We start from the raw sequence: 24,807 nt of genomic DNA on the forward strand, positions 1-24,807 counted from the left end.
GGCTCACTGGACTGTGGCTCCCCCTGCAGTCTACTGCTGTCATGACAACGCCACTCCAGAACCGTCCCACTGGTAGCTGTAACACGCCCCTGTAGGCACCGTTCTCCTGCCGCATTCATTCAACAAACCTGATTTTTAAAGATGGCTCACATTTCCTTCTAAAACATTTATCCAAGCTAAGAGATCATTATATTTGTGCTCATTACATCAACTTCTGAAGAATATGAGATTTCCAAATAATTCTAAGATCAAATGAGGGATAGTACAGGAATCTTCAGCTTAATGTAAGAAATACTTCTCTAAAACCAGGGCAGTTTATTAGAGCAAGTTGCCTTGCAAAATAGTGACTCCTTTGACACTTGTACACAGTGAGTACGATCTGTAAGGGATGCTATGGAGTAAGATTCCTAAATGAGAAAGAATTAGGATGACCTGTGAGGCCCTTCTAACCGCTAAAGTCCACGATTTTAAGTCAGACAATAAAAGAATTATCTATGGCAGATTAATGGTTTCTGAGCCAAGAAATGGAGCTCTGGGTTCTGATTATTCCAGCTTTCAACCACTCCCCAAGGACTTACTAAATGTAAAATATCCAAAATAAATACAGGTGAGTTTTGTGTTAAAGAAAATTCAACACCATATATAAAAACCTGAACTTTTCAGGAAGATTCATTGGGACATCTTAACTGACTTAACATGACTTTTGTATTATACAAGAATTATTGGTTTTGTAAAATCATGTTTGGATAATATAGTCACTCTGAGCATCTAAGTATTGATTTATATAGGTCACTCCCTAGCTAAGGTGCTTGGGTGACCGAAGACTTAACTCTAAAGTGTTAACTTTAGATTAGTTAATTCAGTGCAAAACAGCTGCAATTTCTTGAGTGCTATAATGTGTCAAACACCTCAGAACCACCATTTTATCGAATCCTGACATTAGCTTTGGGAGGCAATTTATTACCATCTCATTTTATAGGTGAGGAAACTGGGTCCCAGACAGGTTAAGTAATCTCATGAAGCTAAATTGAAATCCAAATATTTCTGATTCTTTCCAAGTTATCTCAATCTGCTGCCCTTAGAACAAACAAATTGCTCACTGACAGCTTGAAGAGCAAATGTGTTTGGGTTAATTTTTGCCCTTAAAAATGTTTTCTATATGGGGGTGCCTGGGTGGCTCATTCAATTAAGTGTCTGGCTCTTGGTTTCAGCTCAAATCGTGATTTCGGGGTCGTGAGATGGAGCCCCAAGTCAGGCAACATGCTCAGTGTCCAGTCCGCTTGAGATTCTTCCCCCTCCCTACCTCTTCCTCTACCCCCACCCTCTCTCTAAAATAAATAAATAAGTAAAATCTTAGGGGAAAAAATGTTTTCAATGTGAATTAGTCACTAATGTTTAGAAATTAGATTTCACATGAAAGCCTGGATATCCTGTGTGTCTTGAAAAATCCAAAGGTCTGGCAGCCCAGCCCCAAGGTCCTGAATCAGGACAAGGCCAGATAGGCCCCACCTTAGCAGGGGACTGAGTTCTCCAGGTTGCTGGGGTCCCCGAGCTCTGGGTTGTATGCCCATGAGGAAGCTGAGCATCAGTTATGATTTATCCCTTTACATTCAGCCCTCCCTACATTTGTAATTATCTACCTGGCACCTGCTGGTGCTGTATTTGCAATACTAATTTGGTGTCTTTCTTCCGCTTCCCTTGCCACCATTCAGATCCCAAATATTCTGTGTCTGTTTGTCCCAAAGCCAATTTGTGTTGTTCCCATTTTCCAAGAGTAGGGGGGTCTAATGTGTATTCATCTTAAACTTTCTGCACAAAAGTAATTCTGATTTCTCTGTTTTCTCCCATGTTGGGGTGTTTTGCTTCTGTACTTAATAGCTTGTCTTGCTTTCCATTTCTTCCCACTCTTGGGTGCTCCATCTGGTGGTGTGGTGTGGGGGGGAGAGGAATGCCTCCAGGTACTTTATGGGGGTGGAAGTGCCCAGAGACCTGGGACCTGGGGCCTGGTCCGTGGACTTGACATGTGACAGGGACGAGTGACTGTGACAGCTTCTTTCCAGCCCGGGAAGAATCGGGTCAGTCATGGTTCCCAGGAGGCCCCAGTTGTCTTCCCAGCCCTTTGCCCCATGTAATAGCATGACACCTCCTCAGGTGGTATGATGCAACTTAACTTTATTAGGAAAGCACAGTGGACCCTGGAGCGGCACTCCCCAGGGTTGGGGGAGGCTCTGGGGAGGGGGTGACAGAGATGCCCAGCAACTAGAAGGCACAGCTGCTTTCCACGAAGCGGCGACACTTCATGACCCGCAGGTACGTCTCGGCCTTATGCAGGTCTTTCTTGAAGCAGGAGAGCAGCCCGTAGTTCTTAAGCAGCGCATCGTCACTGCGCAGGTTCGTGTCAAACTTGTCGTAGGTCTGCTTCAGGATCTGCCCGGCCCGGGGACTGCCATCTTCCAGCTCCTGCCGAAGAGAGGAGGGAAGGGACGCCAGGGTGGCTCAGTGGTTGAGCGTCTGCCTTTGGACTCAGGGCGTGACCCTGGAGCCCCAGGATCGAGTCCCATATCGGGCTCCGTGCGGAGAGCCTGCTTCTCCCTCTGCCTGTGTCTCTGCCTCTCTGGGTCTCTCATGAATAAGTGGATATCCTTAGAGAGAGAGAGAGAGAGAGAGAGAGAGAGATGGGGCAGAGAGGCCCTGTCCTTGGCCGCTGCTCCTTCCCTGTCCCTCCCCACCAGGCTCAGAGAAGGGCAGGGAGGATTCACCCCTGGGGAACGAGGAGGAAGCTCTCTCAGGGGTCCAGGCTGGACGGCTCACTCCAAAGCACCCCCGGGGCGCTGATTCCCAGCCCACACCATCCCCCACCGGTCGTCTAAGCCAGCGAGGCCACCAGGCCCAGGGCAGGGGACCCACGTGGCCATCCCCACCCGCATCAGGGCTTGGATGCCTTCCTCCAGGTCCTTGAGCTTCTCGTAGACTCGGTCTGAGGTGCCGAACACCAGGCTGTTGGTGAAGACCCTGCTGAGAAACTGCACGGGCCCGAGCCACGACTGGATGAGCAGCAGGGAGAAGCGGAGCAGCTCCACATCCTGCGGGAGGAGCGGGTGGTGGGCGCCCCAGCCTCGGCCGGGGGGGGGGCTCCCGCTGCCACCCTGCCACCTGCCCCCCGGGGAGAGGCTGCCCAGGGCCTGATGCCTGTGGTGAGGTGGAAGGAGGGAGGCCCCTGGGCGGCTGCCCGGCCTACTCACGGATCGCTGCTGGGCCTCGTCCTTGCCCGTGGGGGCCGGGATGGTCTCCGAGAAGCAGAAGGCGGCCTGCGCGTTCTGGATGGAGTACCTCTGTCCCTCGGGGATGTACGCCCGCTCCTGGGGACAGGCACCCACCCCGGCCCTCATCGCTGCTTCATTTGGAAGCCCCCTCAGTTTGCGCTCTGCCCACAGCCTCTTCCCTCGGGGGGAACCACCCTGAACTCCTCAGTTACCCCCCTATGTCCCCCCACCCACCCACCAGAGTGAGGGGCAGAAATTCACCCTTTCCTGCCACCCTCACCCCCACCCAGCAAGCACCCCTGCCTGGGGAGCTTACAAACTCTTTGTAGGTGTCGGCAGCCAGTTGGTGCAGGTGCTGGGCCCGGAGCACGGCGTTGGCAAACAGGCTGGACAAGGGCATGGCTGGGAAGGCGCCCACCTCCTGAGGCCAGGGCAGGCAGAGCAAGGCGAAGGCCAGGAGCACAGAGTTCCGAGGGCCTACACACGGAGGGGCACGGACGGCGGGCAAGAGGCCTGGTTCCTGCCAGCCCTGCCCCAACCCCGCAGGGACCCAGAACCTCTAGCACTGGGCCACACGTCTGGCCGTAGCTGTCTATGCTCACACTCAGCAGCCCCAGAGCCCGGGGGTAGCACCCCCAGCCATCTGCAGGCCCCCCTCCACCTCGCCCCTCAGTCCACACCGAGCCCAGGGGGACTTACTTGCAGCCATCGCAGCCGGGGTGAGCCGTCCACAGGACCCTGAGCGCTTTGGGGAGCTGGCTGCTGGGATCCTGGAATCGGTTCCTTGCGGGCCCTCTTTATACCCTGGTCCCTTCCCTCTCTCCCTCTCTCCCTCCGCCCCCACCTCTTCTCTCTATACATTTATTCATCGGGCCACTGGCCGCTCTGTGCTGATGGATTATGTAGAGCCTCCTCCCTCTTGTCCTGTTCCCGCTCTTCTTGGGGTCGTGTCCCCCAGGCCTTCCCTCCCTTCTTGCCCCCCCCCCCCACTGTCACTAGCCCTGAAGGCTGTGCACATGGGGATCTCAGCTTGAGACATCACCCAATGTATCCTCATTTCCAGGGGGAGCTGGCAGCAAGGAGGAGCCTGAGTCCAGGCTCTGGTGGGATATCACTGTAGGGTTGTCTGCCCAGGTGAGAAGGACCCAACCCGGCCCCCAAAAGATGAGGGGGGGCATGTCAGGCTGGGTGTGCTGCAAGAGCTGCGCTACCTTTCCTCACCCTCCCATTTCTCTTCCCAGCACGGCTTCCCTCTGTCCACCAGAGAGAATGTGTGTTTGGGGAAAGGGAGCCCAGAACAGCCATGGATTCTGGGGTTTCTGGGCACAGTTCAGTCCCAGATTCCACCTTGGCCGCTGTCACCATCCCCCTGACACTTTACCACCATCCGACCACTTTGGCCTGAGGCAGCTGGTGCTGGACACTCACCTCCAGAGGACCCCAGCCCCACTCTGTCCCCCCATTTCCCTGACATGGGGCACACCCAGGTGGCTGGGGCAGAGGACCAAAGCTGGAGGTGTCCCCCCCGCCCTGCTCCTTGAACCTGCTGCAGACCCTGCCACAAGGGCTTCCCCAGCCCAGTCACCGCCAAAGGATCTCAAGATTGGAAGATCCCTTGAGGGCTTGGGTCTCGTCCCCAGCAGTGCAACTCCAGGTACAGCACCCCCAAAAGATGCTCTCTCCAGCCACCCTAGTCTCCTCCCCAGCTTTCTTCTTTTAATATTCATATAGAGCTCATCATTTGAGACAGCATGCCTGTGCATTGTCACATTTGACCCTCACGACCATCTCGTGAAGGCGATATCATTACCACCCCATTTTACAGAGCAGCTGACCGAGGCTCAGAGAGCCTTGCTTGTGAGAGCCTCAGCCTCAGCCGACCTCCAGAACCTTGCTCTTCCCATGTTGATCATCCCAAACCCTTTCTCCCGAGCAGACTTGGGCGGGCCACTCAGTTATTTTTTCTTCTAAACGCCTCTCTCAACACAGGGATCCTGCCCCTAATCACTAGGGTCCCTGCGTCTCATTTCATCCTCCCCTAAGAGGCAGATTGTTGTTCTTCATTTCCTAGGTGAGACTGGCCCAGAGACACGGGGTGCGTGTCGGGGGCCAAGTAGCTGTGCAAGGTGAGGGCCGAGAAGGCTGGGTTAGGACTGCTGCCCTCCAGCCCCCCAGAGCCCAGGCTTGAGGACACTGAAGCACCTGCAGGTCACCAGCATCAGATCACCCCCAGGGCTAAGAGCAGAAAAGAACACATTCTCTTCCATTTAAACCTCCCACCCCTTGAGTCTAGGAACATTTAGCACTTGCCCTGTGGGGAAATAAACAAATGAACAAGCAAACTCTTCTAGAGGTAGTTGGTTATGGTGTTGGCAACCAATGTTGAAAAGGCACATCCTCGGGGTCCAGGATGCAAGGGCTTATCTTGCCACCTCCCACTTTTAGGATACAGCTTCCTCTTCTCCCATCATTCTAGAGTCATTGCCCAACTGTTCCCTGATTCCTTCTCTGCTAGGGAAGGCCCTGGGGCGCACAGAGCTCTTCTCCCGGCTGAGGGAGGGCCAGAGTGGGTTGTCATCAAAGATGTAGGTGTGAGGAAGAGGTTGGGTATCAGGAAGGCTTTCCTGTCTTCCTTGCAGCTCTACCACAGAGGAGGGGCCAACGAGGAAATAGAGGAAACTCTCCGAGCCCCACATTGCCTTCTACCTCCCCCACCCCCCTCTTTCCACCCTGTGGAGGACTGATGTGTGGAACCCCTCATGACAGCTAATGGTGGGGGGACTTGTATGTGTACTGTGGACCAGGTTGAAGCCTCAGGCCTCCCCTGAGTGAGGGTACAGGAGCTCAAGTTGGGGACTGCTCAAGAACCACATTAGGTAGGCACAAGTGAGGTGTGGCTGAGGTTCCCCACAGGCGGGGTACTGCCAAGAGCAGATGGAACCAGCCAGATCAGGGGAGTCTCTCTTCTCACCAAACCCACTTCTGTTGGCCGCAGAACTCAACTGGCTCACAGGACTCTGGAGGTCTGAGGAGACACCTTTACAAAAGATTACCATGGTGGCAGCAAGAACCGAAGGGTGCAGAGGTAGATGAGATTTGCCCTCCCATGCTGGGGAGTCACCCATCCTTTCTTGGGGCACCAAAGGGCCAGACCCCAGGTTTCTCCATGTTCAGAGACTGCCCAACCATGGCTTCCGCATGGTGCCCGATAGGAAGAGGCTGTGATTAACATCTCTCAGGTCAGCCTCAAAAGGCTCAAGATGAATTGCCCATTCCATTTTTAGTGGATTTTTTTTTAATTTTTTTATTTATTTATGATAGTCACAGAGAGAGAGAGAGAGAGAAAGGCAGAGACACAGGCAGAGGGAGAAGCAGGCTCCATGCACCGGGAGCCCGACGTGGGATTCGATCCTGGGTCTCCAGGATCGCGCCCCGGGCCAAAGGCAGGCGCCAAACCACTGTGCCACCCAGGGATCCCATATTTCCAGATTTGAAATCTAGGGTTTTCTGTACCTCTTGTGAAAGCTCACAGATCTGCTCTTGATCTGAAAGTGGCCTCTGTCAGACTTTAGGATCCTCTCTGAGGTTCAATCTGTGGAGTGGGGCCAATTTATTTTGGAGTCACACTTACCAAGGCCTTAGGGACAGCTTCAGAAGGATTGGTGGCAGTTCTTTCCACTCCTTCCACCATGGTCACTTGAGGCCCACGTTTCCACCACTAGCTCTGTGCTGCCTTCCTTGAGGCCAGAAGCTGGGATTGCCCCTGGGATGTAACTCTGCCTCCTCTTTGCTTCCAGCAGGAGTCTGAGCACTGCGTCAATCATGCAGCATTGGGTCAAGGTTTCTAGAGACTATTATGTGGGGATTCCCAAAGGCTTCGTCGGGGAGGTGGAGAAGTGCCCATTTCTGAGTACCAGGCTCTGTCCTAGGTGAGAGGGTTGGGAGGCCCATTTCATATGAGAGCACTCAGAGTTAAAGAAATACAGTAGTTTGTACATAGTCTCTTGGCTTCCAAAAGATAGCTGCCCAAGGCCCCCATCTTCCCACCACACGGAGCTCTTGAGAACCCTCATCTGGGAAAGACGGTGGCGCTGCTGGACACAGACAGAACTTTCCTCAGCACAAAGCCAGCAGAGGAGGGTCAAATCCCTGCTCAGAAGATATTCACTGAAGCTGGAGGACATTGAGCGGAAGGAGCTTCACCCTAGAATGAGGTCCACGGACACCAAGAAAAGCTGCAGAGAAAAACAGCCCAATGTAAGCCAATTTAATGAACCAGATCTCATCATCCTTCACATGTGAACTGCACGTTTCAGCGTACATCATGTTTTCACTTCCTTTATCTCATTGGACCCTTGGGTTTGCCAGAGGGCTCAAGCATGGAGGAAGGGCTGTGGAGGGCTTGTGGGGGTGGGGACAGGTTAGGGGTAGGCACTCTTGGGGGTTGACAAGGATGTTTACCCTGGCTGGGGATCTCAGAACCATCAAGAAGTGCATCACAGCCTACATAACTGGACCTCTTCAGTAATTTCCACCTTGGGGATTATTCCCCAGGGAGACAGTCCCATTGAAAAAGAAGTAGTGAGTACCCAGGTGTGTCCAGCAGCTGTGGGAAGTCTGGGGTGCTTTCCTGATTGGTGCCCTTCACTGGAAATCACCTCTGACTTCTTTTACCTTATTCTGTGCTTGTTTGTGGACATCTCATGCCCCTTGTGGGAAGGTAAACGTTTTGAGGCTGGGTTCATGCCCTTCATGTATTCATTCGTTCACTCATTCTCTTCTTCACGCATTAACTGGTTCTAAGAAGTAGTCATTGCTCTTTCTAGATGCCGGATATTGTACCAGCAGATGGCATGCCCAGATGAACAAAAGACAGGATCTTTTTTCTGTTGGAGCTTATAGTCTATGGGGAAGAGACACAATAGCAAACAAATAAATACATAATGGCAAAATACATCAGGAAATTTCACACTGTGAAAATTGCCATGAAAGAAACAGTGACGATATAGAGGTGAGAGAAAAGCCTGGGAAGAGTTGGGAATGGCCAGCAGGCACAGTCCTAGAGCCAGGCACTCAACCAGCACGTGCTAGGTGGACGGAGCGGATGCAAGGACAATGCCAAGGAAAGAACTCGAATACCCACGCACCCAGAAATGGTAAGGTAGGCCACTTTGTGTCTCAATGTCCTTCTCATAGAATGAATTTGAAATAAGAAGTACCAAAAAAAAATCATAAAAAGTACAAGATCTTGCAATGCATGGCACTACATGCATGAAAAAACTTAAATGAAAAAAATAGATGAGGCGGTATGCAGATGCTGATCACAAGGACACACAAATATTCTACACGGACTCTCGAATTGCAGAACCTGAGCCCTAAGGGGACCTCGTGAGGTGTCTAGCACCGCCCCCTACCCCCCTGCTTTCCTCATGTGAGAAAGTGGTGTTCGGTCAGAGAGAAAGAGGTCTTTATTATTCTTTTTTTCATTTGAGAAAAATGCACTGGGATCCATCTAAACGTGTTTTAACAAACTGCACTCTGAACTCAGGATTTAATGCTAGTTGATTTTTGTTCTCTGCGAGTCATCTAAATTTCCAGGTAAAGGCTTTGGAGTTGGAGGGGCAACTGAGGTATCCCAGTAGATGGTTTGTTGTTGCTTTGTTTTGGTTTGCAACTGAGTCACCGGCAGATTCTGAGGGTGCCTAACCAGCAGCACCGTGGGAAGCCGGACTCACCTGGGAACTTCGCCGACGTGGGCCCTGAATCCAGCCACTGGGGTCAGCTAAAGAGTAGAATAATCAATACAGAATCTGGAACTCCCAAACCCCGTGTTCCAAGATGGCCTTTGGGGCCCTTCACAGAAGACCCCACAACTGCTAAGGGACAAACGCTATCTACCAGTGACACCCACACAGTGGCAGCTTTTCACATTTTGTTTTGTTTTTCTCTCACCTCTGATTCTGCTGGAAAAACACCCAAACCCTCAGGTCAGACACCCCAGGCCTGCCAGCACCTGCATCGAAAGGGCCGGAAGTCAAGCTAGAACGAAGAAGGAACCAGCCTATGCTTACACCATGGCCCCGAGGGACTAGGTTGGATTCCCCCAGTGGGCAGTGGGGCATGTGCCCAGCAAGGCACCTCAGGGCTGTGTTCTGGGGAGGGGGAGGCCTGGGGGAGCTGGCCAGAGCCAGACCCCTCGAAGGATGGCCCCGTGGCATGAGCCCCAGCCCGGCTGGGTCCTGTGTCCCTGTGTGTTGGGACTTGTCAACAATGGGAAATGTTTGAAGATGGCCAAAGTTGTCGCAGGATTCTCTCCTCCCTTGTTTTCCTCCTTTTTTCTCCCTCCTCTATATCTCAGGGCCACAAAGTCCTTCAAGAGAGACAGTTGTGATGTACTGGGAAGAATGCTGGGTTTGGCGTCAGAAGGCGTCCCATACCCCAGAATATATGGTTTTGGCCCATTGCTATCTCCCTGAGCCTTGATTTGCTCATTCATCAAATGGGGATGATGCCGCCCCCCTCCAGGATTATGCTGGGGCTTATGCAAAATGATGTACCTGAATCTGGAGCTATTCCATACAATATTATAAGCATTTAAGAGGTGCTCAATATGTAAATATTTTGGGGATCCCAATAAAAGATTTTAGTTCATGTTCTGTATCCTAATTGTGGTGGTGATGGGGTGATATAAATCTGCACATGTGCTAAAATTCATCAGCCTGTATACTGAAAGAAAACAAACTCAATTTTACTATATGACAATTGAAAAAAAACAACAACACAGCATCTCGTTCAGCTCCCTTCCCTCCGACAAGGTTTTATGATTCCCATTCTACAGATTAAGCAACTGAGGCCTGAGGCTTTCATCATCCCCACCAGCATCACACAGCTTCATCTTCCCTGCTTCAGTCAGTTCTGGGGGCCGGGGACCCTTAAGACAGACATGATGATACCCATAGCATAAGCCCCTAAAACAGAAAAACAGAAACAAAAGTAAAACCAAACCAAAAAAAAAAAAAAGACAAACAGACCAGGGAGGACTTCTACATCATAACCATGAGGGCAAATACCTTTTAGGGGTGTCTGGGGACAGAGACAGGGGTTCAGTTCAAATAATTCTCTGCCAACAGCACTGTAAAGCATTAGAAAAACTCAGTGATTCAAAAGTATTAATCTTTTGGTAAAGTCAGGGCCTCCCTAGACTCAGGGCAGCCCCAGACCGGGGGAGACCCTACTGGGGGGTGGGGTGGGGGGGAGTAGTGAAGACACCCTCCCGCCTCCAGCCCTGCTAGCTAGGGTCCCTGGTGGAGGCAGGAGGACAGAATTAGCGTCACTATGCAAAGCAGGAGAGGAAAGGCTCCAGCTCAGTGGAGGCAGATGCCTAAACAAACCAGTTTCCTCAGGCAGCCCAGCGGAGGCCATGGAGGGAGCAGACCCTGCCTGGCCTGCCCAGCATGGCTCCAAGCGAGCACTCCTGAACGATGCACAAATTGACTGAAACTCCAGGAGCTGGGACCTTAGCCACCCACCCCACCCCACCCCACCTGGAGCTCTGGGGGAAAGCTGGTAAAAACTGGTGACCACTCTTACTGGTTCCCGCATGCCAGGCTTGGCTCTCCCTGGAGGCAGGGATTTCTCTGGCCTGAATCCAGAGCATGAGTGGCAAAGAGGTTTGCAGTGTCCTCCCCAAGGTCAACAGGAAGCGGAGCAAGGCCTGGCCTTGCACATAGAGGTTAATTGCACTTAAGCTCCTAGCTGGGAACTGTTTCCAGTCACTTCTGCAGCTGGCGGGTCAGAGCTTGAATTTGTAGGACCCTAGGGATCATTTTGTGGGGACCTTGGGACCCTAGGAGGACCTCTGATGTGATTCTGGAAAAGGCTGAAGGAATCACCTCAGGACCCCCAAACTTCACCACTGCAAAGCCTTCCTCTTTGGGAATCTCTTGCATGGCTCTGGGTCGTCGGACTTAAAAACAAAATTTCCAGGCTTGGCGGGGAGTAGTTTAACTGGAGAATGAGGCCAGCATGGGCAACAAGGCAGTCATGGGGCTTGGGCAGGCCTGGGGATATTTGGAAGGGCTTCTTGCAGGTGAATGGCCATCAAGGACAGTAGGATTGGGATGGGTAAGCTGAGGCCCCTCAAGGCTGAGACCCTCGCCCTACAGAGCAGGACCCAGGTGCTCATGTGGGCCAAAGGGGATGCAGGATGAAGGCATCCTTGCCAAGAAGGGCTATCAGCCTTTCTCCAGTCTGGGCCAAGCTAGGTGAGGTGCCCACCCAAGAGGGCTGCAGATCCCAGCCAGGCTTTCAGACAGAAGCCCTAGTGAGCACAGGCAAGGTCTGTGAGACCCATAGCAGTCATCCTCTCCCACACACTACGGGCCCAGAGAACCAAATGGTTGTGCCCAGAGAGATAGTCTAACCCACCCCATGCCATAGATGTCACAAGCCTGTGTGTGGTTTCTCGACACACTGTTTATTCCATGAGAGGAAAGGATCAAGGCTAGGAGCCCCCCGGGGGTGGGAGAGTGTCGGACAGGATCGGAGATGGTGGGAGAGGGTCGGAGAAGGTAGGAGAGAGTAGGAGAGGGTGGGAGAGGCATGTGGCCCTCCGCAGCCCATCTATGGCCAAGTGGGACGGACCACGGCTTCCCATGGGCTCTGCAGGAAGCCAGTCTGCTCTGAGTCCATTTGCAGGTTCCAGAAAAGCCTTTGCCTTCCCAGTCCAGAACGTGGGCTGGATCCCCACATAGCACCCCCAGAAGGCTGGGTCCAGTCTATCCCCAGAGAACTCCCCACTCCAAATCACTGCCCTGCCCTGCGGCCCTTCCACTTTAGTCTCTTTGGCAAGAGCTGGGACCAGGGGCCGGAGGGGCAGGCAGATCTGGTGGGCCAGCTTCAGAGGCTGACCGAGGTCCAGGGAAGAGGGGATGAGCTGGAAGGCGGAGGCGGCTCTCACACAGTCAATGAGGGCCCAGCTGGCTGGGTCAAGGGGCATGGGGAAGCCAGCCCCTCACTCTTGACCTGGGTGCTCCCCCACTGACCACTTCACTTCTCCTGTCCGCAGAGTCACTATGTCCTCGTAGGTGGCCGTCTGGTCAATGTTCAGGCCCTGGAGACATGGAATGGGGCTTAGGCCTTGGGCACTCTCTGACCACACCAGCGGAGGGTGCTGCCAGCCACCCCACGGCCCTCAGCGCTGTGGGGTCCTGCTCTTCCTTACCTCATAGGTGTGATCTTCATCCATCCCAGCCTTGCTGTCATCCTGGTGGGGCAGGGGATGGAGAGCAGAGTGTTAGCTTCCCCCACCCCATCCACTGCTGGGCCAGGCTGGGGAGGTCCACGCAGCCTGAGGGGTTGGGAGCGAGGGGCCAGGGGTCAGGGGTCAGGGGTCAAGGGGTGAGGTGTACTCTGGAGCACTCTGCCAGAACAACTGAATGGATGAAGGAGAGATCGTGGGTGAGTCAATGGGCAAGCTCTGGGGCTGGGGGGATGAAGGCCTTGCCCGTGTCTGGCCCACCCCATGGCCGCCTCCCTGGCCCCCCCAGTCAGTCACCTTGTCCAACAGCAGGAAGATGGGCACGATGATGAAGAGGATGATGAGCAGGGTCTGGATCATGATGATGCCATCTTTTAGTGTGTTCCTCCGCTTCAGCTGGGCCAAGGTGCTGAACCCTGTGGGGAGGCAAGGGGGTGTGAGGCCCGGGGCCCCTGTTGGGGCCTGGCCCCCTCAGGACCTCCTCAGCGGCTGTCCTGGGTGTTCTATGGCCACGGCCACCCTCACGATGTGGTCCACCCTACTGGCGGCAGGCTGGGCTGTGGGCCGCCCGCCTTCTTGCGGGCTCCCTGGCCGTCCCCCCTCTCCCTGCCGGCGGGAGGCCAGGCCCCAAACACACCCATGACTCGCAGCTCGGTGCCACAGCCTTTGCTGAAGGACCCCTTGGAGCACTTCTGCTGGCAGAAGTAGATGCCGTTGTCCGAGTACTGGATGCCCTGGATGGTGAGGGTGGCGACCGAGTCGTTCTGGCTCTGGAGGATGCGGTTCTCTCTCGGCAGGGGCTTGGACTCCAAGTCCATCTCCCGCTTCCACAACCAGCTCACGGCTCCCACCTCCTTCGTGTGGCACCTGATTTCCACCACGGCGCCCCTTTTCCGGGCTATGAAGCGCGGGCTCTGCCAGATTCCAGAACAAGTGCTTCCTGCGGGCGCCAAGGCCGGGATCAGCAGCCCGCGGCGCGCCTTCCCGCCCCCCAACCCGCCGACCCGACCCGACCCTCGACCCGACCCTCGTGGCGCTGCCTTGGCTCAGCCCCTCGCCTCTGCCTGCTCTTGGGCGTGGGACAGTCGTGTGTGGGGCTGAGCCACAGGAGTGGCCACAGGCCAACCACTGCGCCCCGCCCCTTCCTGACGGCCCCCACCCCAACATCTGATTTTCCTTCAGGAGGGCTCTGGAACCTTCCTATGCCTTTCCATGCTCATAAACAGCCTGATCTTGGCCACACCCACCGGGACCCAGAAGTCCCCCTCCTGCATCATTCCCAGTGAGGGGCCCCTAGGAATCTTTGAGGCCCTGTGGCCTGTCAGAGCCCCTAAGGCTACAGGCCCCTTCCTGGGCTGAGCCCCACTCCCCAGCTGGACAGACCCAGCCTGAGTCCTCAGTGGAATCCCATCGGGCTTCCCCCTCCCTCCCTGGGTTTAGCCACATGCCTTAATCGTGGGACCGGGAGCACTTAGATCTCATGAGGGTGACAGCTGGCAGGAGGGGTGCCGGGGGCCCCCCAGAGCCAGGCCTCTGAGATGGAAACCCTAAGATGACCTGGAGATGGGTGCCCTGGCTGGGGAGATCCAGGGGCACCAGGGCACAGGGGCAGCCATGGGACAGCCCCTGGAACCGTGACCAGCCCTGGACACACACATACTTGCCCCCAGAAGGGGCAGAGGAAGTCACTGACCTTTGGGATCCTGGTGCCTGTCTTCTGTTTTGGCTGCTGGCACACCTGCTGGGTGGGAGGAAGTAGGCGGGCCTGGGTCAGGGCTCTCCGCTGGAAACTGGCTGCCCCACCCCTGCAGCCCCCTGCATTCCTAGACCTACTTCCTCCTCCCCGGACAGCAGCTTCAGGACACCTCAGCCCTCCCTGGCACCGCTCTGGAGAGACGGGAGTGGGCAAAGGTCGCCAGAAGTGCACCTCCCAGCCCCCCCTTCTGCCTTGGCCTGTTCAGAGGGCCTTGAGCAGGCTCCTGGTTGAGACGGGAAAGTCACAGCAGGAGGGCTGTCCTGTCTTCCAGACCAGGGGACCATTTCTGGAACGTGCCGCATCCCAGGGTCCGGTTGGGGGCAGCCTCTCTCCTGTGTCCCCTCCCCCCCACAATGCCCTCAGGGGGCCCAGGGTAAATCCTACTCCTCTCCTCCTCCCGTGTCATAGGCACAACCCCTCACACCCAGCTCAGTCTGGCACTCTCCAGGCCACAGACCCCTGAGCCCATCAGCCTGGGTGATACCTACAGACCCAGGCCCCAAGGGTGTCAAGGGAGACAGGAGACAGAAAGAGTGAGAGACAGAAGGGGGAGGTGGAGAGAGCAGGACACAGAGTGGCGGAAACAGCCAAACAGCCCATGACAGAGAGTGAAACCAGGAGGCCTCATTTTGGGGGTGCTGTACCTGAAAGCAACAGAAGCAACACCACCAGCCAGTTGTGGGGCACGGGAGACAGCACCAGCCCGGCCATGGTCACCTCTCCGCTCCGTCTCAGACCCAGGCTCGTGATGAGGACCGAGGCTCCAGGGGGGAAACGTGTAACTGCCTGGGCTGCAGCCTGTCCCCTCCCTGCCTCTTCCCCACCAGGCCCCTTCCTGCCATGCAAATTGGGACCCAGGGGAGGCACCAGCTCTCCCGGGACCCTGGGGGAGGGCGGGCTCTCTTGTCAGCTGTGCTGCTAAAGCATCGCAGCTGGGGTCTCTAGTGGATGACCCAGGGAGGCAAGGGCCGCTGAGTCTTCTGAGGGCAGTTGTGTCCCTCCCTGTGGCCTCACCCCACCGGTGGTCGTGTCCCGGGGTCCCCCAGCCTTCCATTGCACAGTCTGCATTCCCCGGCACTTAGCTGGATACACACGGGTCCCATGGGTGAATGTGAGCACAGCTCCTGGGCGCTACAGGAAGAGAGGCACCAAGGAAGGATGGTGCAAGGGGGCCGGGGTAGCAATGGGCCGAGGCCGGGCACCTGGAGGGGACCGGGTGCAGCCTCTGGGCTGGAGTGCAGGCAGCCGTGTCGGGGCACATGAAGACCTGACCCTGTGGATGAAGGGAGCCACAGAGGTTCTTGAGCAAGAGCCTGGTATGGTAGCCGCTTGGGAGAAGACATGGTCCAGACCCGGGCAAGAGGCCTCCCTCCCTCACTTGGTGAGAGAATCTGCTAGAAGCTGTCAAAGGGGGTGGTCTTATGTAAAGATAGCTTAGAAAAAAACCCACCACTCAGCAATCAGGGGACTCCCAGGGAGTTGTCCCTAGCTCCCAGTTCTTGTGGGGGGGGGGGGCAGGCAGGAGGCTAGTGTGGGGGAATCTCCAGGTTCCGACACTCAAAGCTGCCCTCTCTGGCTTTATCTCGCCCATCAGTAGAGTTGGATGGAACCGTAGGGTTCAGACGTTTGTCTGAGTTTCTGTCTTTGTGCCCCTGTCCCTGGGTCAGACACAAATTTTGCACCTCGGGGGCTGGGGCTGCCCTTGTGCAGTGCACAACCTGCACGGCCACACATGGCAGGTTTGTATACCTCAGCCCCGCAGCTGAGCCCACCTCTGAGTTTTATGTCTCTCCCTTTTTCTCGCTTGTCCCCTTGGTCCCTCTCTTCTTCCAACTCCCAGGAGGGGAAGAAAGATGCTGAATCCTATATACGTCTCCTGCCTACATCTCCTTCTCCTCACCACCCTCTATTTTTCAAACAGCCTGTGTTACCAGTGGGACTGTGGGTTTAGAGAGATGTGGACCTGCTCCATGCCAGGATTGGCAATGAGAAAGGAAGGGGTCTGGGTAGACCCCCTCAGTCCTTGTGGACATGTGCCTCATCTGGTTGGGTTGGGGCCACCGCCAAGGAGTGTGGGCCAGGACCAGGGCTATAAAAAACAGGGACGGAAGGGTTAAGGTTTCATCCAAGGAACAGCTCATTCCTGGCAGTCCCAGATGTTCTTGCTGTTTCCAGATGTTCCAAACGGAAAAAAAAAAAAAAAACAACATTTCTCTGAAAAGGTGTCAGATGTTCAGTTCACAGAACAAACAGCCCAGGAATATAAACATCACCTGAGGTCAGCCTGGGGACCATAGGCCTCCTGTGCTGGTGAGGGTGGTCGGAGACTCCCCAGAGGAATGGGGTGGGGGGGAAATCCAGGGGTTTCTTCCTTTAGCAAAGTACCTCCTCACAATGGAGGCCTTGGTTAGCTTTGGAGCTAGTGGCCCCCCAAAGTTGGGAAGATAAATGGGGAAGGCTTGGGGCACACACACGCATGTGTGTGTTTGTGTGCACGCGTGTGTACGCTCACATGGGTGTGTTGCCTGGGCTGTGGGGTGTAGGCCCTGCTCAGGAGCTCGTCCTGTGGCCCAGGGGGCATGGGGGTTGGGGGGCAGATGACATCTTCTGAACACATCCACACATCCACATCCCCTGGGGGCAGGGATGCAGATGTGTCCTTTGGACTTCATTCCCATTCATGCCTGGCAGGGATCCATTTTCAGGAGTGGGTGGAAGCAGTGGGGCCCTACCGCCTGCAGGGTTATTTGTCACAGTTGGGGCTGTGCTGTTCCCTCTCCGGTGACAACAGTACAGAGCTCTGTCTGAGGTTATGACGCCTTTACTTTCCTGGAACAGGAGGCCCCGTGAGCCCACTCCTGCCTCTGCCCCGGCTGCCCTGGGCAGTACACCCCGACATTTGGCAGCCCCTGCCTCACCTTTCCAGGAAGGCAGCATGGAGACAAGGGGTGGGGGTGTAGGGAGAGGGGCAAGGGGCTAAGGAGTTTGAGGAAGCAAGAGGTCAGGGACCCCCCCGCAACCCCGGGAAGGGTAGGAAAGGGCAGGGCCTCAGTCTGGAAGGAGGGGCTCGGATGCCCCCCCCCCCCCCCCCCAATCAGCTCTCTGGCTCCACAGGGCCTGCTGTCCTGGGGCAGAGGCCCACTGGCTAAGAAGGACGGAGGCTTGCTTCCGGGCCCTGCCGTGTGCCAGCCAGAAAGCTGCCCCAAGTTACCTGGTGGTTCTCAGCGGGGAGTGGTCCCACCCCGGGAGCATCTGGAAAGCCACCGGGGTCATTTCAATGGTCACAGCGGCCAACGGGCACCACTGACCTTCTTGGACCAGGGGTGTTGAATCCCCGGCAGTGGGAGGGACAGCATCTCACAGAGCAGGGTCCCCGCTCCATACGCCAACAGCACCCCAGTGAAGCAACCCCGTTTTTAACTTCTAGAGATCAAGTTCCTCATTTATGTAAAATATAAACAATCATAATAATCCGTTCTTCACAGGGCAGTCCCAGGCATGGTAGGGGATCCGGTATCTCAGTGTTAGGTGAGGAGTCTGGGAGCATAGCTCACCCTCAGGAAGGTGGGGAGTAGTGCTGATAGTGAGCAGGCGGGATGATTTTGAAAGGTTGGCTTATGTTTTTCATCTAGTATTTTGCCTCTTTTCCTCCACTATTCAAGGCTCAGGGGAAGGGCAGGCCAGGGCATCTTGCAAGCCCTCCCGTCCTTGGAGCCCGAGAGAGCCCCAGGTGTGGTCTGGAGAAACTTACAGTAAGAAGGAGCCCCCCAACCTTGGGGAGGGAGGTCAGCATCCCATTGGGGGGCTCAGAACCCTGCAGGATGCTGCTGGACCCCTCTCCGCACATATAGAGAACAGCAAGGAGCCAAGGGGCCTGTCAGGGTGGCCTCTGGTACCCCCCACCCCCCCGCACAGGTGTCATGTAACTTCATGCAGGAAAAAAGAGGGTATAGAAATCTTGTAAAGGACTGTTTACTAGTTTGGACAAACACAGCCCTTGAGAAGTCAAGTTGGGAAAACAAAATTATATACAAAAATTACATTTCAGGGGCACCTGGGTGGCTTAGTTGTTAAGCATCTGCCTTTGGCTCAGGTCATGATCCTGCTATTGAGTCCCACATCAAGCCTGCTGTGGAGAGCCTGCTTCTCCCTCTGCCTATGTCTCTGCCTCTCTGAGTCTCTCGTGAATAAATAAAATCTTTTTTTAAAAAAATTGTATTTCACCCACCAGGATTGTGGACTTAGCTCACTACATCATGTTACTCATTGTCCCATGGATCCTGGACTTTCTGAGGTCAGAGGTCAGAGGTAGGGTGGTGGGGGTGGGGACAATATCTGTGAGGAGAGGGAGGGGCCACACCATGTGTCTCTCAGGCACCTTGGGGTCTCTGCGGGTGCAGAGAAGTGAGGGGGGCTTCCAGAGATGAGAGGCTGGGGCCATTGGGTCGCAAAACCATTTCCTGGGCAACAACATGAGTGAGGGGAGAGAGTGTAGTGCTGCCTCTTAGGGGACTGGGCCATGACCCCTGACCTCACCTGGCCTCTTGGATTCCAGCTAAGAGGCTGCAGTTGTAACCTTAAAAATAAAACTGCCAGTTATCTTACTGGCAAAAGACGGGATTATGCAGGAGGAGCAGAGAATTGCAGCGCCAAAGAAGCAAGCTAGGCAAAACTACAGGCACCACCACCAAGGCAAGTCTCTGCTCCTTTATAGAGGAAAGGGGGATGTGGGAAGGCTGTTGTAAACAAAAAACCCATTGGAATAAAGTGGGAGCTGGATGTATGGTGGCTTCTCATTGGCTCAGTTGTGAGGGTCTCTCATTGGCTGGGCTGTTGCCAGGGCAGGAGGAAAGCCTTTCCCCTCCCAGCCAGATGGTAAAGCCACCCACAGGGGCAAGGTCCATCTCCTCCCATTGGGTCGGGCAATTGATGAGGAGTGGTGGTGCCTGAGAGCTCCCGTTGCTGAACCTCCTGACTCCAATTTAATGAGGTTTGCCTTTATTAATTTTCAAAGCCCAAGCCTCTGGAGGAGAGAGCCGGACTGGGCCAGAGAGGGAGCTGGAGCTCGCCTTGTCTTGCTCTCTATCCACCCTGAGGCTCCCCAAGTCTTCTCCATCTGGCTCCAATCCCCACCAGCCCTTCTTGCTTCTTGCAACCTTCAGGCCCTGTCAGCATCCACACGCAGAGGTGTGGAAGGAAGAAGCCCGCCAGTGAGAGGGACCAGGGAGAGGTTTATTATAAGAACTGTACAAAGGAGCCTGCCTGCCAGACTGGTTTGGGTCTGTTCCCACCCAGATAGAGTGGGAGTGGGTGTGGGTGTGCAGGGAAGGGGGCCACAGGCCGGGGAGGCTCTGTAGTCCAGTGTTGAGTATCCAGTCCAACAGATGCTGACGCTCTTGGGGCCACCCCAGTCTAGGGCCCCAGTTTGAGGGGAGGGCAGTGGACAGGGTGCTGGACAGGGAAGAGGCTGCCCTCTCTGGGACGCATCTTCTGATGGAAGACAGAACAGTTGCAGGAAGGTAAAAGGAGTGAGGCCTCCTTCCATAGAGGCCACAGACAAGAGACAGGGGGCAGGGCTGGGGCAGTGGGTGTGATGAAGAGAATGGGAGCAAGGAGAATGGGTGGCCAGGAGGCCAGAGAGCAGGTCAGACAGAAAGGAAGGCTCTGGCCTGTGGGCACATGCACACATACACCCCCAGACGCACCCACACCCACATTGTTTTGGAGGTTTTGCTGCTTCCTGAGTTTTAATCAAACTATTCACAAGAAACAAGAAGAAAGAGAAGAGGAACTAAGGTCAACAGCGACTCAACGTCAAACCTTACTACGCATGTTCACACTCATCCACACACAGCACAGACACAAGCATAGGAGGCGCACACACACACACCAGTCAGACTCTACAGGGGCACACTGACACAACACACACGCAGAGGCAGGACACAGTGCTTTGTGTACTGGAACACACACACAGCTGCACACAGAGGCATGAGGCAGACATAAGGCACACACACACGTGAATAAATCCAGTGATGCCTGAGCAGTTGTCTCACTCCCTCCTCTGAGCTTGGCCTCCGTGTGTTCTCTGGGAACCAGAAGAGGCCTGGCACTGCCATGCCCGGACCGGTGATGCCAACAAAAATGCTTCCCAGCTTTCCAGGCAGCAGGAAGTTGGAAGGTTGGGCCTGAACCAGGTAGCTGTGCATGTCCCAGTGTCGAAATCTCTAACATGGGCTCAATAACACTCTTAGGATCACTTTGAGGAGGGGGAGAAAAGGATGAAGAGGGAGGAAGAAATGGGTGTGGTGGTGGGTAACAGGGGTCTCAAGGCTCAGTGAGGCTACAGAATAGCCCCCAATGGTGCTAATGGAGGAGTGAGGAAGGGAGGGAAGGAACAGAAATCTACTTCCTGAACTCCAGGGTCCCTGCCCCCACCCCAGGTCTGGGTGCTCAGGCCAAGGAAGCCCCCAGTCCAGTGACACAGCTGGCGCGACCCCACCTATCCCAACCCGCCATGCTTCCTAGAGAAAGAGGATTCTCAAGTGGAATCCTTCCCCCTGCTCTTTCCCCAGGGGCCAGCCAGGGGTCAGGGGCTGCACAATGGACAAAGCAGGAAATGGGCTCGGGGTCACAACCCCAACTGGATGCATCAGGATCCAGTGGCCAGTCACACTTGGGGAGCCACTTCAGGACCAGTGATGTTTCTCTTCTCCAGGGAATTTGTGAGCTGGCAGGATGAAGCTGGATCCCAGTCAGGGGAGGGCTGGTAGGCCCTGAGGTCAGGTGTCCGCTCTCACTGAGGTTAAGACATCTTTATCTGGGAGGGGCCTGGGGGGGCCTGAGCCACTTCCTGGGGAGAGGCCTAGAGCCCTTAAGACTCTGGTGGCAGGAGGGCGCTAATCCCTCCATTGTAGGCTGGCTCCTCACTCACACGGGGGGGCAGAGATTTCTGATGTTCTGACCTCCCCAAAGAGGAGAGGCAGCAGGGCCCACAAGGAGGTGAGAGCAGCTTGAAATGAGAAACCATGGAAGCGGTGGGTGATGGGGACCTCTGGCCCAATGTGGAGCCTCCGAGTGCAATTCCCATTTTCCATGGCCTGGCTGTCAGCCCCAGCATGGCCAGATCCTGTCCGCGACAGGGAGCCGATCAGTTGCAGACTCAAAGCCCTGCTCCCTCAGCAGGCAGGCACCATGAGGGAGATTGGGGACTGTGCCAGGCTCAGCTGGCCACCTCACTGCTGCTACTAGACAAGAGACTCTTTGACCCCTGGGCGCACTGTCTGCCCTGGGGGTGGGGGGGGAGGGAGGATAGCCTCTGAGGGGCTGATGGGTGTGAGCCCTATGGCAGGTCCCGAGTCCCCTGTTGAGCCCCTTTCCTCACCCGTGCTCTGCACACTGCTGTTCCCATTCTCGTGGCCATACATCTTGCTCATGGTGTTGGCTATCAGGCCCTCCTTCTCTGGGCCCCCATCCCCACTGCCATCCTGGCTGTGGCGGTACATGTAGGATGCCTGCTTCACGGTCCTCTGGAGCAGGTGCCGGCGGTAGGCCCTCTGGATCTTGATGGCACACACCTCCTCGTGCTTCCTCTTGAGGGTGGTGGTGATGGGCTCATAGGAGACCTTGGATGGGTTGGCAGCCATGAACTTCTCCTCCATGGTCTCCTTGAGAGCATCCATTTCCCCAGAGTCACCCAGGACCTCTTTGGTGAGGGCAAAGAGGATATCCAGGCAGTGGATTTTGTCTCCTGGGACCATGGGCAGGTCCAGCGTGATGAGCTTGATCTTGTTGGGCTTGGCAATCCTCAGCGGCTCCTGCAGGGTGTCCACAAAGTCTGAGAGGCGGCTGTAGGCAATGAACTGCGTGGCGTCAGGGTCAAACTTCTCCCACGTCTCATAGAACATCTCGAAGTCATCCTCACCAAGGGGCTCACTGCTCTCCTCGGTGGCCACATTGAAGTTCTCGAGGATGATAGCGATGTACATGTTGACCACGATGAGGAAGGAGATGATGATGTAACTGCAGAAGAAGCAGATGCCGATGGAGGGGTTGCCACAGTCACCCTTGATACTGGTGCCTGGGTTCTCAAGTGTAGGGTCACAGTCAGGGGGCCCGCTGTTGAGGATTGGGTTGAGGAGCCCGTCCCAGCCAGCTGACGTGGTGATCTCGAAGAGGCAGATGATGCTATTGCCAAAGGTTTCAAAGTTGAACATATCATCGATGCCCGATTCTTTCTTGACATAGGCAAAGTTGGACATGCCAAAGATGGAGTAGATAAACATGACCAAGAAGAGCAGGAGGCCAATGTTGAAGAGGGCAGGCAGGGACATCATGAGGGCAAAGAGCAGAGTCCGGATGCCCTTGGCCCCTCGGATCAGCCGCAGAACACGCCCGATCCGAGCCAGGCGGATCACTCGGAACAGGGTGGGTGACACGAAGTATTTCTGGATCAGATCAGAGAGCGCGAGGCCTGCAGGGAACAAGTGGTGAGGAGCATTGTCCTTGGGGTGGGAGGTTAGATCAGGGAGTGCGGGCAAGGGAGACTCAAGGGGACCTGGCTTGGTGTGCTCTTCCTTGGAAGGAAGCAACAGAAGCACAGTCCAAATGGCCTGGCCTGTGAGGCTGGGCTCTCCTAGGGTCCTGGGGCTAGGGTTACACTCTAGCTGGAAGGAGGTGAGATACACCCAAGTTGATAGAGAGAGGGTAAGGCTGACTCCTAAGGCTGTTTGCAGATGCCACTGATGAGACAGAGCGGGAAGACAGCTCTGTGTGTGACTCTGAGCATGACATTTAACTTGTTTATAATTCAGTTTCCTCCTCTGTAAGGCAGAGGTGGTAACAGTCTCTTCCTCCTGGGATGGCACAGTGTCAGGCAAATAGTAAATGATCAATAAGTGGTAGTTAGTTGCTATCATAATTACACATGTGTCTATGCACTTCTCCTGTGTGTATGGATGATACTAGAACCATCTTATGTCTTCCACTAGGCACATGGACCTGAGTGTGCATCTATTGGTAGGTAAATGTTTCTAGAAGCGTATTCACGTGTGTGCAGGTGACAGATTACCTGTGAACCCATCCTATGTACCTTTGTGCCTTAAGTGTGAATGCCAGGTGCATATTGCACATATGTATGTGTAAACGTATGTGTGAGCTTTCCAGGTGTGAGAGCAGGTGTGTGTACATAAGGATGGGAGCAACGGGCCTTCCAGAATGACTCAGCCCAGCCTGGCCCTGCTCACCCACAATGGACAGGATGACAACCACAAAGTCGAAGATGTTCCAGCCGACGGTGAAGTAGTACTGGCGCAGGGCAAGCATCTTGAGCACACACTCCCCAGTGAAGATGATGATGAAGATCATGTTGATGTTGTACAGGATGTCCACTTTGAGTTGGCTCTGGTCGTCTGTTTCCACCATCATGGTGACCATGTTGAGGCAGATAAGGATCATGATCGTGATGTCAAACACCTGCTTAGTCACGCAGTCGTACACCATGCCCTGGATCTTGTTCTGCAGCATGGTTAGGAGTGCAGGGATGCAGGTGGGTAGATGTGGGGGGCAGTGGTCAGGACCCACACAGGATGTGGACAGGCAGGAGACACAAGATGACACAACAGCATGACACAGAATGAGAGAGAGACAGAGACAGAGACAGAGAAAGAGAGTGGGTTGTGTGTCAGGGCTTGTAGCCATGAGAGAGGAGGGGATAGAGGGGGTAGAGTTGGCCATGGCAAGGAGGGGGTACCCATCAGAACAGGCCATTCTGTGGGGTCCGTGAGTATCTTCCTCACTCTAGGACCCTTCCTCTCATCAAGGCCCCCAGCAACCTCTCATTCTTCTTCCACAGTCATCACTCACTGGGGAAGGTGTCTGGACATCCTCTTCTTCCTACTTCTAGGGGCCCTTGCCCCAGAGGTCATCAGCTGAAGGGGTGAGTGGACGCTGGGGGGCTGTGCAGGGCCGGGTGAGGGGCAAACCAGTGACTGGGGTCTATCAGGCAGCTGCTGCTCCCACACATGGTGCCTCTGAGCAGTTATAAAGAGGCACATTCCCCCAGCAGGGGACCCAGCTTCCTTGCAGGTGGACTCAGCCTCACGCCCGGATATGGGCTGGTGGGCAGAGCTTAGCTTGCATTTTACCCCCATGGACCCCCTTGGGCAGGAGGTTCATACAGGTTGGAGGAGGAGGGGCTCAGAGGGCTGGTACCTGGGGCCGGGGAATTGGCTTCTGAGGCTTCTTGGAGCCAAGCTTCTTCATGGCATTATAGTATTTCTTCTGTTCCTCCGTCATGAAGATGTCTTTCCCTCCAAAGTATAGTGGGATGGTGCCTATAAGGTTGGAGGCCTCTCTTCTCTGCCTCTGGGACCCCCTACCTCAGGCACCACCCTTAAGGCAGCCCCCCTACCAGCAGGGGGACCTGGAGGGCCCAGAGATAGGGGCTGAGGGAGGGAGGGAGGGGAAGGGGGACTCTGTCCAGACAAGGAACAGAGGGGAGGTGGAGGGAAGGGGACAAGCACTGGCTTGTA

General features: G+C 55.1%; 3 protein-coding genes across 8 annotated transcripts in view; all 3 read right to left on the reverse strand.

Moving 5' to 3' along the window:
* Window positions 1–2,194: 2,194 nt before the first annotated feature.
* LOC121473476 (somatotropin) lies at window positions 2,195–3,416 on the reverse strand. The gene is made up of 3 exons (XM_041725891.1): window positions 3,243–3,416; window positions 2,922–3,083; window positions 2,195–2,460 (listed from the first exon to the last, which is right to left on the reverse strand). Exons 1-3 carry the CDS (start codon window positions 3,387–3,389, stop codon window positions 2,260–2,262), a joined length of 510 nt encoding a protein of 169 aa, XP_041581825.1. The 5' UTR covers window positions 3,390–3,416; the 3' UTR covers window positions 2,195–2,259.
* An 8,310-nt stretch (window positions 3,417–11,726) lies between these two features.
* CD79B (CD79b molecule) lies at window positions 11,727–15,537 on the reverse strand. Of its 2 annotated transcripts, none has more exons than XM_041725929.1 (6): window positions 14,923–15,537; window positions 14,216–14,260; window positions 13,160–13,462; window positions 12,820–12,938; window positions 12,487–12,528; window positions 11,727–12,375 (listed from the first exon to the last, which is right to left on the reverse strand). In XM_041725929.1, exons 1-6 carry the CDS (start codon window positions 14,987–14,989, stop codon window positions 12,277–12,279), a joined length of 675 nt encoding a protein of 224 aa, XP_041581863.1. In that variant the 5' UTR covers window positions 14,990–15,537; the 3' UTR covers window positions 11,727–12,276. The 2 variants fall into 2 exon arrangements, with proteins under 2 accessions (XP_041581863.1, XP_041581862.1); XM_041725928.1 differs by having other exon boundaries at window positions 14,216–14,263.
* A 2,697-nt stretch (window positions 15,538–18,234) lies between these two features.
* Window positions 18,235–24,807, reverse strand: part of SCN4A (sodium voltage-gated channel alpha subunit 4) — a 45,395-nt gene continuing 38,822 nt past the window's right edge. For all 5 annotated transcript variants that reach the window (XM_041725610.1, XM_041725613.1, XM_041725611.1 and 2 more), the window contains 3 exons: window positions 24,488–24,592; window positions 23,521–23,791; window positions 18,235–22,748 (listed from right to left, as the gene is read on the reverse strand). In XM_041725610.1, the coding sequence (XP_041581544.1) occupies window positions 21,523–22,748; window positions 23,521–23,791; window positions 24,488–24,592 (1,602 nt within the window). In that variant the 3' untranslated portion in view covers window positions 18,235–21,522. The remainder of the gene's footprint in view (window positions 22,749–23,520; window positions 23,792–24,487; window positions 24,593–24,807) is intronic.

The sequence above is a fragment of the Vulpes lagopus genome, chromosome 12 (assembly GCF_018345385.1).
Source record: "Vulpes lagopus strain Blue_001 chromosome 12, ASM1834538v1, whole genome shotgun sequence".
Taxonomy (NCBI): domain Eukaryota; kingdom Metazoa; phylum Chordata; class Mammalia; order Carnivora; family Canidae; genus Vulpes; species Vulpes lagopus.

Excerpts from the sequence above, each read along its gene's own strand:
- CD79B (XM_041725928.1), bottom strand. The coding sequence starts at position 14,989 with ATGGCCGGGCTGGTGCTGTCTCCCGTGCCCCACAACTGGCTGGTGGTG. Across the intron at positions 14,264-14,922 it reads GTTGCTTCTGTTGCTTTCAG|CAGGTGTGCCAGCAGCCAAA; the intron begins GTACAGCACCCC and ends CCTCCCACCCAG. Across the intron at positions 12,529-12,819 it reads TCTTCCTGCTGTTGGACAAG|GATGACAGCAAGGCTGGGAT; the intron begins GTGACTGACTGG and ends CTGCCCCACCAG.
- LOC121473476 (XM_041725891.1), bottom strand. The coding sequence starts at position 3,389 with ATGAGGGCCGGGGTGGGTGCCTGTCCCCAGGAGCGGGCGTACATCCCC. Across the intron at positions 3,084-3,242 it reads ACGAGGCCCAGCAGCGATCC|GATGTGGAGCTGCTCCGCTT; the intron begins GTGAGTAGGCCG and ends CTCCTCCCGCAG. Across the intron at positions 2,461-2,921 it reads GCATCCAAGCCCTGATGCGG|GAGCTGGAAGATGGCAGTCC; the intron begins GTGGGGATGGCC and ends TCTCTTCGGCAG.